This window comes from Trichechus manatus, unplaced genomic scaffold (genome assembly GCF_000243295.1).
Source record: "Trichechus manatus latirostris isolate Lorelei unplaced genomic scaffold, TriManLat1.0 scaffold00103, whole genome shotgun sequence".
NCBI lineage: Eukaryota > Metazoa > Chordata > Mammalia > Sirenia > Trichechidae > Trichechus > Trichechus manatus.
The window spans coordinates 5,148,143-5,162,494 of NW_004444039.1; the positions used below are offsets into that span (position 1 = coordinate 5,148,143).

At 42.6% G+C, this 14,352-nt stretch overlaps 1 protein-coding gene across 2 annotated transcripts in view; it reads left to right on the forward strand.

Moving 5' to 3' along the window:
* Window positions 1–14,352, forward strand: part of JARID2 (jumonji and AT-rich interaction domain containing 2) — a 294,431-nt gene that overhangs the window by 153,370 nt on the left and 126,709 nt on the right. For both annotated transcript variants that reach the window (XM_004382977.2, XM_023737473.1), the window contains exon 3: window positions 881–1,022. In XM_004382977.2, coding sequence (XP_004383034.1) covers window positions 881–1,022 — 142 coding nt within the window. The remainder of the gene's footprint in view (window positions 1–880; window positions 1,023–14,352) is intronic.

Consider the following 14,352-nt stretch of genomic DNA (forward strand, 5'->3'; position numbering starts at 1 on the left):
ACCAATTTGGATGCCCTTTATTTCTTTCTCTTGCCTTATTGCTCTAGCTAGAACTTCCAGCACAATGTTAAATAGGAGTGGTGATAAAGGGCATCCTTGTAAGACAGGAATTTTATTCAGCCTTCACCCACCAGTGTGGCCTTACTGCTTATAATAGTACTTGTTCTTGAGTCCCTTGAGGGCCAGCAGCTTCTTCCCTAGGACCTGTCTTACGTTCTGATTACCAGAAGCACAGCCAGAGTTTCCAGGACTCTGTCTGTGGATGCATGGTGGGTGTATGTGTAGTGATAGAGCATCCATTGAAACAATCAAAGAGAAATCTTGGTTAGGGTCTATAGTCTAATGGATTGCTATGAAGAGCAACTTGTTCTATAGGATTTCTAGTTAAAAACCTAAGATAGGCTACAAAATAACGACTCTTTTTTCTTGTATGGCAGTTAGTGGTTCCTAAAGGCAATTAAAAGAGATTTTGTCCATAAAAAGTTTAAAAGTCAATTTCAGCATCTCTAGACTAAATATGTAGCAGTTCTAGAATAAGTAGTTTGATTTGGTAATATTTGAAATGTCTTTCTTCCTTTCAACACCCTCTCTCTTAGTCCCCAAGATGTATTTAACAAAAGAGCCCAAAAGTATATTATTATTACAAATTTCTGCTCGATTTTTCTACTGTAGATTTTTTTCCCTCTTTTCAGGCATTTCACTCTTAAAAGTAGGAAGAGGTTTAATTTTTTTTTTTCTCTCCCATTGAAAAGGGACATGGACTTTTTAATTCTCTTGTATCCACATTCCTTTTGTCTCTTCTCCAGCCACTGTGTAGGGATAACTGTGCTGCTTCCTGATACCATGTTTCTAAGTGTTTATCCCCTTCTCTCATCTGTAGGGTTCCTTGGTAATGGCCAGTCTAAGGCATTAAGACCAGCATCAGAACAGTCAGAGAATGAGAAGGATGATGCATCCCAAGTGTCCTCTACTAGCAACGATGTTAGTTCTTCAGATTTTGAAGAAGGGCCGTCGAGGAAAAGGTTAGTACCCAAAGCAGGAAACTTTGGCACCCTAAACCAGGGGCTGCAAACTCAGGCTGCAGCTTTTTGCCAGACGGGAACATACGCCCACTCGCCTGATTTCAGTAGAAGAGCGAGAATTCTGGATGTTTGAAATTTCCTGATTTCTGATTTTTAAATATTGGTTACTGTGTCTAATTAAAAATGAATCAACCAAAAAATTCTGCGGGCCAAACAAAATACGTTCCTGCCGTAAGAATTGCTCCAAAAGTTGCCAGTTTGTAATGGCTGCCTTCGCTGGTCATTTTAATTGGTTCTCATCAGTAGTAAGTAATCCTGAAGAGGATGTTATATGATACTTCGCTAACTTCTGAAAGGAGTTGTTTCTAAAAAGGTAAAGAATTAACTGTGCTGTTTCTTTTAAAAAAAAAAATTTTTTTTTTCTTTTTCTTGTTAGGGAAGCAAAAATTACATGGTGTGCATTTTAATCCATTGACTTTTAACCAAGTTAGTAGTTGTCAAATTGATTCTTAAAACTTAAGTTACCAGCAGATATTTTTGTATGACTTTTCTTAGATATGCTGAAGACTGTTATAAGCACATTGACTATGGTAGTTTGATAAGGATTTGTAGTTTCATGGTCAAACAGTGGCAGTGACATTATAGAATATTACTTTTAATTGGGTGTTTTCAAAACCCATTGCTCATCTCTGCCTTATTTTATACTGCACGCGTTGTTTACTTTTCTCCCCCCTTTTAGAATTTATATCTCATTTCATTACTTTTCCGTTCACGTTCTCGATATTTTCCTGGGATGACTAGATTGATGTCCTTTTGTTAGAATCTGTTAGTTTGAGAGTTTGGGGAAAGGGAAAAAAAAATTTTTTTTCCGTGATCTGGTTCCTTTGTTTGCTCATTCTGCAGAATTATACTTTTCGGAAACTAGATGTGTGTATGTCATGAACAACTGCGTGTACTGGAAAATTGAGAAAAGGACAAGATTAGCTGCTTAGCAGAACTGTATTTTGGATCTCAGGTTTGAGATGCATAGCTCAGTCTTAGTTTATTTTCATCCATTATGCAGTGTCCTTGTTTAAAAGCTCACAGTACGCCAAGTGTGTATTAATCATACTAACTTCCACCTTCTTTTGTCTTAGTCCTCAGTGCTGTGTCTTAGAAGATATCAATAGATTTGTTATTAGCACATTTTGATCTACCAGTGCCCTGGGCTCCGTGTGTTATTCTTTTTAAAGACACTTGGGTGAATATCTTAAAGACAAGCCTATTATATTACAGATATGCCATAATGAACCCTAACCCACCCCTCCCCTCCATCTTAAAGATGAATCATCATGAAAGAGGGATTTCAAGTCTATGTAACAATATATCAGTAAAGTATTGGAATGCATAATGATAATACCTATTATCCATGCTTTCGAGCTTGGGTGGGTGTTCATGCATCTGACATCATCTTTCACCTCCATTTGGGGAACAGAGTTTTATGAGTCTGTGATTGGAGGTGGCAGTACCCACTCCTTCAGCTATGTGGCTGTCCCTCATGCACCCCTTTGGCTGTGAACTGGTCAGCATGTGAGTGTGATGATGATCAGCAGGCTTCATTTACTTCGAGGTGGCTCTTTTGCCCCTCCTCTGAGTGCGGCTTTCCTCCTCTCTGAAGTGGGACCGTGATGTTGTGTAGCTGTATGCCAAGGAGTCTGGTAGAGCTTTTTATCATCAAAGAAAACTTACATGGGAAATCTGCCATAATTATTAGTGGGCCAAATACCTTGTCCATACTGAATTCATATGGATTCATATTAATGGTTCATAACAGCTTATTAGTTGGTTATGGTCACACTCTAGTAGTGAAATCCATCAGGGACGTGTGGATTAAGTCTTAACAGGTTAAGCTCGATGTGGGACTGGTCGGAGTGCCCTTGAGTACAGGAGGAAGAGGGGGGCATTTGTAGCTTTCAAACAGGTAGTGTAGTTAGGGTATAGTTTTCTTAGCCAGGATACAGTGAATGATAATTTTTAAATGAATACCTTCAGGTTTTTAAGTGCTAATTTTTGATTCCTCATTGGTATTTTGTTGACATAGTATGAACCCTGTCTTCTGAAGGATGATGGATGAAATGGAGTGTGAATTCCTGGAGCTTTGTAAGTGTAGTGTTGAGATTGCAGTGCTCAGCCTCCCATCGTCTTCACGGATAGTACACCTTTTCTAATGAGTTGATGGAATGTGCTGTCTCTAGTGAAGATGTCAAGTCAAGCTCAGAGTAACTGCCTCAAATGGTTATTTTAAGATGCCGTTCAAGTGCTGCGTGGTTTGTTGACTACGTGACATTTCTTACTTGGGTCTACAATTCTCTAAACATCACGTATACGCAGATGAGCGTGTTTGAAGGTTGAACATTTGGATTCTCTTTTGGTATGTAGTCTTTCTAGGACAAAATGCTAAATTCAGAAAATCCAGGGTCACATTTTATGTGTTGGCTTTGGAAAAAGCATTATCTTTTTTTCTTTTTTCAGAATTACATGAATTACTAGCTATTCTTGTACACTTAAATTATTCCTGATGTATACATCTTTTTAGGTACATGCTTTTAGGATTAGTTAATAACCGTTTTGCCTTGGTCAGCAGAGAAAGAGAAGGAAATTTCTGTTGACTTCCTTCTTCTGAAAAATTTTATCTGTATGGGGTGGTGGTGGGGCGGAGACCAGTTCCAGCCTCAGTTCAGACCTTAGCCAGTCTCATTTTCCAACCTGCGAATTGGAACAAGTTACTTTTTTTTTCAGATGATGCCTGTAGCATGTTTTTGAGAAATTTTCAGCCAAAGCATCTCATGTATTTACTAAGTGTCATTTTTCTGCAGTAAACCCCTTAAGCTATGTTTTTCCCTCCGTACTTGTTGCCCTCGCTTTTAGTTGAAGTTAGGGATCTTTTTTGGCAGATATAAAAACGGTGAAATCCAGAGTTCCTATAGGGTTGTTTTGCCCTTTTCTCGAATTTGTTATTCTTTTCCTTAGTATATTTCTTTATGGAGGTTTTTAAGAAAAGGTAATTTTTAACTAACCATTTAAAGGTTATTATCTAAAATCATGTTTTGTAAAAGGAAAAGTCAGCTCCTCTTTAGAGTCTCTCTGTCTGCTCGGTGGACAAGGCAGCCCAGCACGTGGAGATGGGCAGCGCTCAGCTCATCTGGAATCCTGGGTTTTTTCAGTTCCTTGGTGTCAATTTTCTCTTCATCATTGTGGTAGATGAATTTACAAAAAAAAAAAAAAAAATAAACATGAATGCAGTTTTTTCTGTGTGGAATGACGCTTCCCCTCTGAGTTTGGTGTACACGCCTAGCTCCTCAGCCCCGACTGCCTTCTGTTGGCCGTCCTGTTACTTGTGGTCGTTTTTGTGAAACTTGTGTTCCCTTCAAGCACCTGAGTATTCACAGAAGCCACCGTGGACAGACAGCAGGCAGGTGTAAACTGGCTGTGAGAAACTCTTAGGAATGACTAGGTTTGGAGACAGGGGGGAGTTGTTTGGCTGGGAGAAAGAAGTGGGTGATGGTATTCTTTCAGATGTGAGTAAATGGAGGATCCAGATTCATGGTCTCAGAGACACAGCAGAATTCACTGTGTGTATGGGGATCACCGCTTTTTGAAAGTTCTCTTTTATGCCACTTTGCTTTTATGAAAGATGTACATTTTTACCTGTTTTTGCTAACTGAAAGAAATACGAAGAGGATTTTCACTTTTTCGAAAAAAGGCAAAAAGCAGAAGTAGCGTTCAGCGTTTGTTTGCAGTGAGCCTTTAAAGAGGGAGCGTGTACCCCGGGCAGTGAAACTGGCGCCCCCAGGCTCGTGCATCGGGATCTACACTCAGCATCTCAGCCTCAGGCCACCATAGCTTTGAACTGTGTCTGGGAGCATCTGTGCTTTTTATGGATTTATTTTGTGCATCTGTTAGCAAGATGTGTCCTAAGGTATTAGAAAAGCCTGAGAGAGCTCGGAAGTGTTTTATGTGTATTTAGTATGATTTGGTAGGTTATATTTTGGGCCTGGGAATGCTCAAAAAAAAAAAAAATTCCCGTATAAATTAATGGTGATTCCTTTCTTACTTTTTGCTGTCTCGGCTTATGAAAGGCTTTATAGGAACTCTCTACTTTCAGATAGTGGGGGGATACCCGTATTTCTTTGACTTTATTTTTTTGGTGTCTGGATGGGTGGAGGGAATAGCTAGTAAAATTTTAAGAGAACGGTAGGTGTTAGGGATCTCTGGGAAGCTGTATGCGTAGCACAGTGGTTAATAGCGTGAACTGCAGCCATAGTAGCTTCTCTTATTCCAGCTCTCCCATTACCTTGTTTCGTGACCTTGGGCAGATTATATAACCTCTCTGGGCCTCAGTTTGCTTGTCTGTAAAATGTGTATGACAGGAGAAACCACCTCTAATGGTGGGTTTTGTGAACTGGACTTGTTAATTCATAATGAGCACTTGTATGTGTGTTGTTAATAGCTGTCATCTGTATACGTACGACATGAATAAGCACGGTCGTTGGCGACTTCTCATGCTCGTCTTTGAGGGATTATGATTAAACACAAGTTGTGATGTATCTTTTCTCCATGGCGCCCCATCACAGCAGTCCGTAGGCAGATGGAATCGTGTGGGCGCGTGGCCCTCTCTGAAATGACTGAGTCACGGGAAGGACTCTTGGGGTGTGACTTCCCTCCACAGAGGCTGGTGTGACCAGGTATTTGCATGAATGAAGCAGGCATGAGTGGGGTGAGGTTGTGGTTTGAGAAGATTCCATCTGTTCACACATTAGTCGCTACTTCACCTTTGGGAACGACCTCTATGTCTCTAGTCCTTAATCCTGAGATCACTCATAAAATGTAACAAGCTAATGTGTTGTTAAGTGTATACTACTTTTTGCATGCTAACACACTTTATGAAACAAACGCCAAGCATTTTTACAGGAATACTTAGAAAAGCACAGACGCCTCTGCAGGGGAATAACTGCTTTCTTTTTGTCAAACAAAGAGCTGCTTTATTTTAGTTAGGCCTTTGATAATACTGTAAGACTTACTGAGTTCAGAGCTAGTTGGTCCTGTTCAAGAATATTGAATTTTCAGTGTAAAGAGTTATTTTAGGGGGGAATGCCATGACTTTATGAAGTTTAGCTCTTGAATATGAATAGATGTTGAAAATGATCAGAATTCTCCCAGGCTTTTTAAACAGGTATTCCTTTCACAGCTGACGCATCAGTATTACTGTTTTCCTTAGCCTTCCAGTTCTGAGTTACTTTGCTGGTTTCACATACTTCCTGCCTCCCAGTTTGAAAGGCAGATAGTCCTATATGCATAGCATGCTTGTTTGGCAGCGTGCGCTGTTAGAAACTGGTTTAGTCAAGAGAGGAAATCCTTAAGAATTAAGTACTGATGTCAGTAGAACTTTAAATTTTCAGAAACTTCTTACATATCCCTTCAACAGAATCATCAGTAGTGTTAAATGCACTAAATGGTATTGAGTTAATGTTAGTCCTGTCCCCCCAAAACAAATAAAACAAGCAACAGCTTTGCCCAATTTCTCTAAACTCTGATTTCGGGTTGAAAGCCTCCACTGACTAGTGCAGACCATTGTGTTGTTACACCTCTGACAGTGTTTACAAAGGGGAGGCTAGTACTGTTAGAATTTTAAATTAGAGAGCTGTCTTGTCTGAAATACCATCTCTAACAGTAAACAACCGCAACTTGTGGGAATAGGATTTTAGACGGATACGCTGATACTGACAGAAGGGAGTTTCGGAAGTTGATGTGGACGTGTCCAGCCAGTGGTGTGGCTGCCACGGAACCTACCTGCTTTCTTTATTGACCTACCTGGTAGCCATTTCTGGTGTTCTTGGTTCCTTCCTATAGATCCAGGTGTCCTCATATCATTCTCCTTTCTCTTGAAAGACTTTCTTTAATATCTCTGATACAGGTCTGCTGGTGACCGGTAATCTTTCAGCTTTTGTGTATCTGGAAAGACCTTTATTTTACCCATTGTCAATTTTTTTTTTTTTAATTTTGTGATTATTTTAGAATCACATGCAGTTTTGAGAAACTCATCTTAATTTTTGAAAGATACCTTCTGTTGATTATGGAATTCTTGGTTAACACTCCCTGCTCCATACTTTAAAGATGTTGCTCCATTGGCTTGTGGTTTGCATTGTTTCTCTTGCTTCATGGTGGTTAACATGTATTATAAGCATTTTCTTCTACAATATCTAATCTGCTGTTAACTCCCATTCAGTGTATTTTTCATCTTAGATATTATTGGTTTTTATCTCTAGAAGTTTGATTTGGGTCTTTTTATATCTTCAGTGACTCTCCTCAATATGCTCCGTCTTTACCTTCTCAAAAGTATGGAATACTGTTATAATAGATGTTTTAGTGACAGCGTGTACTAATTTATCATCTGTCATTCCTGGGTAAGTTTGGATTGATTGTTGTTGTTTTTTTTCAGATACCAGGCATTATAAATATTACTCTTTTGGGTACTGGCTGTTTTTGTATTTCTCTGAATATTTTTTGAGTTTTGTTAACAGTTTGATCCTTTTCAGTCTTGATTTTAAGCTTTGTTAGGTAGACTCAGAGCAGTGTTTAATGTGGTGGGTGGTGGTGTTAGGTGCCGTCAAGTTGCTTCTGACTGGTAGTGACTCCATGTGACAGAGTGGAAGTGCCCCATAGGGTTTTCTAGGCTATAATCTTTACGGGAGCGAATCACCAGGTCTTTCTGTTGTGGAGCCACTGAGTGGATTTGAACCACTGACCTTTTGGATTAAAGCTGAGGGCTTAACCGTTGTACCACCAGGGCTCCTTTGTGTTAGTGTAGGGCTATGTTTTTCCTATTACTCAGGCAAAACCCTTCCGAGTACTTCTCCTGATTGACGCCTTGTCAGTTATGTTTTCCTCTATGGCTGGTAAGGGAACAGGCGCTATTCCGGGCCCTCCAGCCCTTCTAGTGGTACTTGCCCTTGAGTAGCTCCTCATGCACATGTACTGGTCAGTACTCAGCTAAGGACTCGAGGGGTTAAGTCACATTTCTCGTAAGTAGCGGAGTCACAATTTGAACCCACGTCTTCATTACTATAATGCCTGGAGTTTTCCCACTACACCCTGTCACTTCCCATAAGGGTGTGTGGTAAATGATTGTATTACATGTAGGCCTTATCCTTTTAGGTACCCCCTGTGGACAGACAAATGACAGATGGACACTCCCTTTGGGCCAGCACCTGGCTGGGGGAGCTGAATCTCAACCCAGCTACTTCCTCACTGGACACACAATGGCAATGCACAACAGTGGTTGTCCTCAGATGTTATAACCAAGAAAACACTCTCTTCTCTGCCAGTGTTTGTATTCCTTCTTTTATGAAATCAATGAAATTAAATTTTCAGTGTAAACCAAGCAATAGATAGAGAGTGAGAAAACTTCAGCTTATCTTGAGCAGTTCACATTTGGAAAGAGTCGGTTGATTTCTGAGATCTTGTAATAACTAGAGGTCTCCAGTCTTTGAGGTTAGAGATCATGCTTTCCTCTGGAAGGGCACTTGAGGGTAGCCTGAATGTGAGAACATTTCTGACCTAGCTCGTTACTGTGTTTCAGGAGACTGTTCTAGTAGATCTATGATTGCTCTATAATTCTACCGGGTTGTTCCGCCCTTCCTCTAGATGAATAATATTTTTCCATTCAGTTGATTGGTGTTGGTGGATTTTGGAGGTATCTACTTGTGGGTATGCTTCACCTTGCCAGCTGTTGCAGGTTGTGGGAGGGGGGTTTGTATTTCTTAGTTCTCGGTACCTTACCTTGATCCTAAGTGTTTTCCTAGATAAAAATGGTCACCAGGATGATTTGAGGGCCCTGATTTGATGTCTCAGGTTGGGCAGCGCAGAGCTCTGGAGCCTTTCTGGTTGTGCCAGAAGCACATACGAGTTGTGCTCACTGCCGGGTATGGCATGCATGTCACCCACACTCGTGGCCAGGTTTTCTTTTCCTGCACACAAGTCCTTTGGGCTTCTGTACAGAGACCTCTCAGGTAATGCTCAGGAGTTCTGTTTCCTCCCCTAGGGGACACGAGACACTGGTTGTCTCTGGTAAAGAGGAGTGTCCCCTCCCACCATTGTGAAATAGAGCCTGGTCGTGAGTATCTGCAGGATGAAGGAAGCTACTCAGATAAACATAACGTCTGACTGTTTCTGCATGTTCAATTATTTATAGGAGATTTATGGGCTTCCCCTCCTCCCTTCCTGTCTGGGAATTTTAACTGCTTGGTAGATTATTCCTTATGTAGCATGATTGGGGGTTAGAAGGCAACCTTTTGCATTGCTGCAGTTTACAGGAAGCAGATCTTGAGTCTCTGTCTGGGTCTTCTTTCACCTGAGTTAGGCCTAGTTGATTGTAAAGGTGTTAGGCAACCCTCCTTCATGGAGGTCTAAACATGTAAGTCATGGCAGTGAGGTTGGGTGGATCTGAACCAAACCAAATCCAACCCATTGCCATCGAGTCGATTTCAACTCATAGTGACCCTACAGGACAGAGTAGAACTGCTTCGTACGGTTTCCAAGGAGCGGCTGGTGGATTTGGACTGCTGACCTTTTGGTTAGCAGCCAAGCTCTTAACCACTGTGCTACCAGGGTTCCAGGGTGTATCTAAAATAGATTCATTAGAGCCTGATTTTTGTGCTACGGGAAATCCCCATTCTAGGGAGAAGAAAGAGAGAAGGAAATAATTTGCGATGCAGTGTGAAGAGAACATTAAGAAGAAGAGCACGTTATGCCTGTGGAGACGCAGAGCCGAATGACGAGGGGAGTGTCTAGGGAAGTTGAGACATCTTTAGTATGGTAACGTGTGCCTAGTTTTTTCTTTCTTGGGGAGGGGAAATTAAGGGTGAAGAAGGAGGAGAGGCTTTCATTCTTGCCATGCTCTGACCCCTGTGGTGGAATCTTCTTGGTAGCATAAGTACTCTTTGATTTAGTGACGGAACCTGGGGGCCCACGAGCTGCACAGCTCTCAGCCAGAAGAACACGGAGGGACAGGCCCAGTGCCCGGGGCTCTGTCCACCCAGTGGCTGGATGGGGTGTTGCTCATAACATGGTGAGCGTCTTGGGTGCTGGGCTGTGTGCCAGGAGATGAGACAGTTGCCTGTGACCTGCAGAGCAAGAAGGGCCAGGGGTTGACGAGGTTGAACCTCCAGGTAATCCTGGGGTGGGGAGTTGATCTTTGTGCTTCTGTGAAGCTTGTGTGGTTCAGAGGCATTCTGATGGATGTCACATGTGGGCTGGGAGAGGGCAGGATTTAGTTACTAACTTTTCTTTACCAATCTAGTGAGCTTTGAGGTTAGTGCTCACTTGGTTGTTGAGGAAAGAGAGCAGGTCCCAGTCCGTTTTTCTGTCATGGAGGGAACCTCATTCTGATAGTTGATTTCAGAAATCTCTCTTGTAGTGAGAACCTGGCACACCCTAGACCCCCTCACCCACCTTTTCCTGGGTACAAGAAGGGCCGTACTGGCCGGGCCTGCAGAGGTGGGTAAGGGTCCCTGGTGGCACAGTGGTTAAGTGCTTGGTTGCCAACTGGAAAGGTTGGTGCATCGAGTCCACCACCTGCTCTGCGGGAGAAAGAGGTAGCAGTCTGCTTCCGTAAAGATTACAGCCTTGAAAACCCTATGGGACAGTTGGGCCCTGTCCCATAGGGTCACTGTGAGTCAGAATGGACTCGACAGCAGTGGGAGGGCAGAGGTGGTGTGGGGTGGGATGGGGGCAGTGCAGGCTTTGGGTTGGATGGCACCAGAACCACCTAGGCCACCTTGAAATATCCAACAGCCCCTGGGGTGTTTTAGAATTCCGTGAAATCACATCCCTCAAGATTGAGCTGGAATGTGGTAAGCTTTAGACCTGGTCCCCAAACCAGACTAAGCCAAGACGTGCTTAGATGGCTCAGGCCATGCATCTGTGTGCCCTTGGCAAAGGAGTGCCGAACAGCAGCGTTAGCTCTCTGCGGTTGTAGAAGGGAACAGACAACTCCAAGAGGGTTTCAGGGCTTCACCTCAAACAACAAATCCCAATCTTCCTTTCTTTTTTTTTAAATAAAACCCCGATGGAAGAAGACAGTTAAAGAGGTTCTTGGCTAATTAAAAGGGAGTTAGAGGGCAAGGGATTGTACTTTTCTGAAGCCACCACTGTTGTTTTATGGCTTCATCAGAAGACTGAGAGTATAAATTCACATTGGCTTTATCCTGCTTTGAGTTGTAAAGTTACCATCTCCCCTGCCACCCCTGCCCTGATGGTGAGGTGAGAGACAGAGTTAAGACACCACATATCTGACTTGAGTAATTTGAGCAGTACATTTGTTTATAGGAGCCCTGGTGGCTCAGTGGTTAAGCACTCAGCTGCTAACTGAAAGGTCGGCAGTTTGAACCCACCAGCTGCTCCGTGGGAGAAAGATGTGGCATTCTGCTTCTGTGACATCACAGCCTTGGAAACCCTCTGGGGCAGTTCTGCTCTGTCCTGTAGGGTTGCTATGGGTTGGAACCGACGACGGCGTTTTTTAAAAAATTTTTGGTGTGTACTTTGGTGTATGTGGAATAGTACCGCATAGGACTGTTTTTCCTGGTAGGTGTGGATTTCTATCTGCCTTCCTCAGAGGTTAGTCTGCGCAGGTCCTAGAAGAAGGAAGGAACGAGCAGCATGGGGCCTGCCTCGGAGCCTGCGTGTCCTGTGCGATCTTAAAGCATGGCAGAGACACATCTGATTTAATGGTGATTAGTTGTTGCCGATGACACATTTTTAGACACTTGTGGGGATGAGTATCCAGCCCCATAATTTGCTTGTGGTTCCTGGTGAGCATGCAGCCTTCTGCCACATTTATTTGTTTAAAGAAAATGGCTAGAACTGAGGCAGTTTTATTACTGCTGTGGCCATTTCCTGTCTCTGTTACTTGGGAGATCAGATTGCAGGGATATCACTTCCACCTCCCATGCAAATTATGGTCTGGCATGCTTTGTGGTTGCCAGGGAAACTGCTGGGTACCAGTTTCTTCCCTTCCTCCTCTGTCACAGCTCTTTCTCATCTTTTAAATACGAATGTCTCTGTCACCAGCCTTTGCCTTCCTTACCTTTCACATCCCCAAAAGACATCTAAACATCTTGCTGGTACTTCTCAGTGGTCTCTGAACCACCTGGAAATGTTTCGTCACTTCCTCGATCTTCCTCGCTGAAATTTAGGGTGAACACGTAGATGCTGTTCCAGACATCTCCCGTGAAAAGCAGTCGACGCAGCGTTGGTGAGGGCTTGGAGTCACCTGGCTTGGGAAGGAGATGGCAGCCATTAGTGTCACTTGTGGCCCACACGTGAGTGCTTACGTGGGTGTTGGTAGATGTGCCTTTTCATGCAAGGTGTTTCTTGATGTCAGCACCTCACTTGCTGACTAGCAGCTCAGTTAAAAAAAGTGCAGGTTTTTGGGACTAAGATAGGAATAGCGTGCCTTCTCACTACCCCACCCTGTGCCTTTCCTGTCGCCCCCCTCGCGTATATTTTTGTGATGGAGTTAGGGGGTTGGCTGGAGGGATTCTAAAGTACAGGTTAAGGAGGGAAGACAGCACGCTAAACGACTTGATTAGGAGGAGATTTTGGTTCGTTTCTGCTATTAGAATAAGTCATTATCAGGCAGGAATACTTTCTCTTTGCTTTAGGCTCAATTGCTGTGATTTGCAAAGTCAGAATCTTTAAAGATTTTAATCCTCGTGAAATGTCTTGATAGATCGTGTCCCGCTAGCTTAAAGCGCATTCCACAGTATGGATGTAGAACCAGCACCATCAGTGTGTGTTTGGGAGGGGAGAGGTGTGGGTGATTGACATTGTCCAGGCTCTGCTCACTTGATTGTTAATTTTCTTTGTTCAGGCTTTAAAAGAGTTTGACCTTCACGTCCCCGAGAGATGAGACTAGTTTTGTGTTCAGGTGCAGTAAGTGTTCTGTAAGCTTTTGAGAATGTAAAGAAAAATTCTAAGAGTAGCCCAATCAAGTGTAAGGAAAGGAGATGTTTCTGAGCAGTCATTATATTTCAGAAGTCAGTTTTCTGAACTTTGAAGATAATCTATTTAGAATTGTGCAGATCTTTTGCACTGTCCATCATACTGGGAGGTGTGTATGTGTTTGAAGTATTATGTATACAGTTTTGTTCAAGACAGGTGAGAACTGAGCCAACTTTTTGTGGGAGTAGTATACTGTGTTTCTCTATCTGTCTTGTCTCCCTCTGGTTCCATGACTATTCCACGGGCCCAGTACACCACACCCATCTATCGAAATACCAAAACGTTGAACTTGTAAACTTTATTTTACTCGTCAGCACCTCTCTTGGGGCATCTGATTAGGCCATAAGGAAGCCCATGTTTCCAGTTTCACAGGTTCTGGGGTCCTCAAAGTCTAAGGTCACGCAGTTGCCATCAGCCATCTTTAATTAGTGACACCGGGAGAGAGAATGATGTCTTCTTCTTGCCTGAAGGTCTTGGAATGGCACTCATTCAGTGGTGTCCACTTAAGGTGGACTCCTGCCTTCTGGTGTCCTTAAAATTTTAAAATATTTAAGCTGAGCATCTAAGCCCAGGATAATATTATTCTTTTAAAAGGTACAGTGATAGGTATATCTGACTTTTTTTTCTGTTATCTCGTATGCTCAGATTGTGGTTTTCCCAGAGATGGAAGAAGAACTTCCTTTGCTTATTTGCAGTCCTGGAGTTTAGTTTGGCTGGGGAGTTGTAAATTTTAAATACCATATATAATCACTTTATCGAAAGCCTCGATTATGTGGAGTTCACCTTAATGTTAGTTCCTGTCGTTTACCTACATGTACAATGTAGATAGAAAAAATTTACAAAGAAAACAAAAGCCATGTCTTAAAAATGAGAGTCCCGTCTCCTGCTTATGTGTCTTTGGTTTCAGATGTATGTGGAAATGGGTGGAGACCTTTTGAGATGCTGCTGCTGTCATATGAAGTACAATTCTGAGAATGTAACAGTATAATAGGGTAGGTCCTTTGCTGAGTAAATTGTTTCTCTGATAATACGTTTGAAAAAATACACTAAGCAAGCACTGGCTCTAATGTTCGTTACTGTTAAGTCACCTTCCAGTCACGGCGGCAACCCCATGTACAAGCGAACAAAACGTTGTCCAGTCCTGCAGCATCTTCACCATCATCGATGTGTTTGTCTGGTCCTGCGGCATCTTCACAGTCATTGATGTGTTTGTCCGGTCCTGCGGCATCTTCACCGTCATTGATGTGTTTGTCCGGTCCTGCGGCATCTTCACCGTCATTGATGTGTTTGT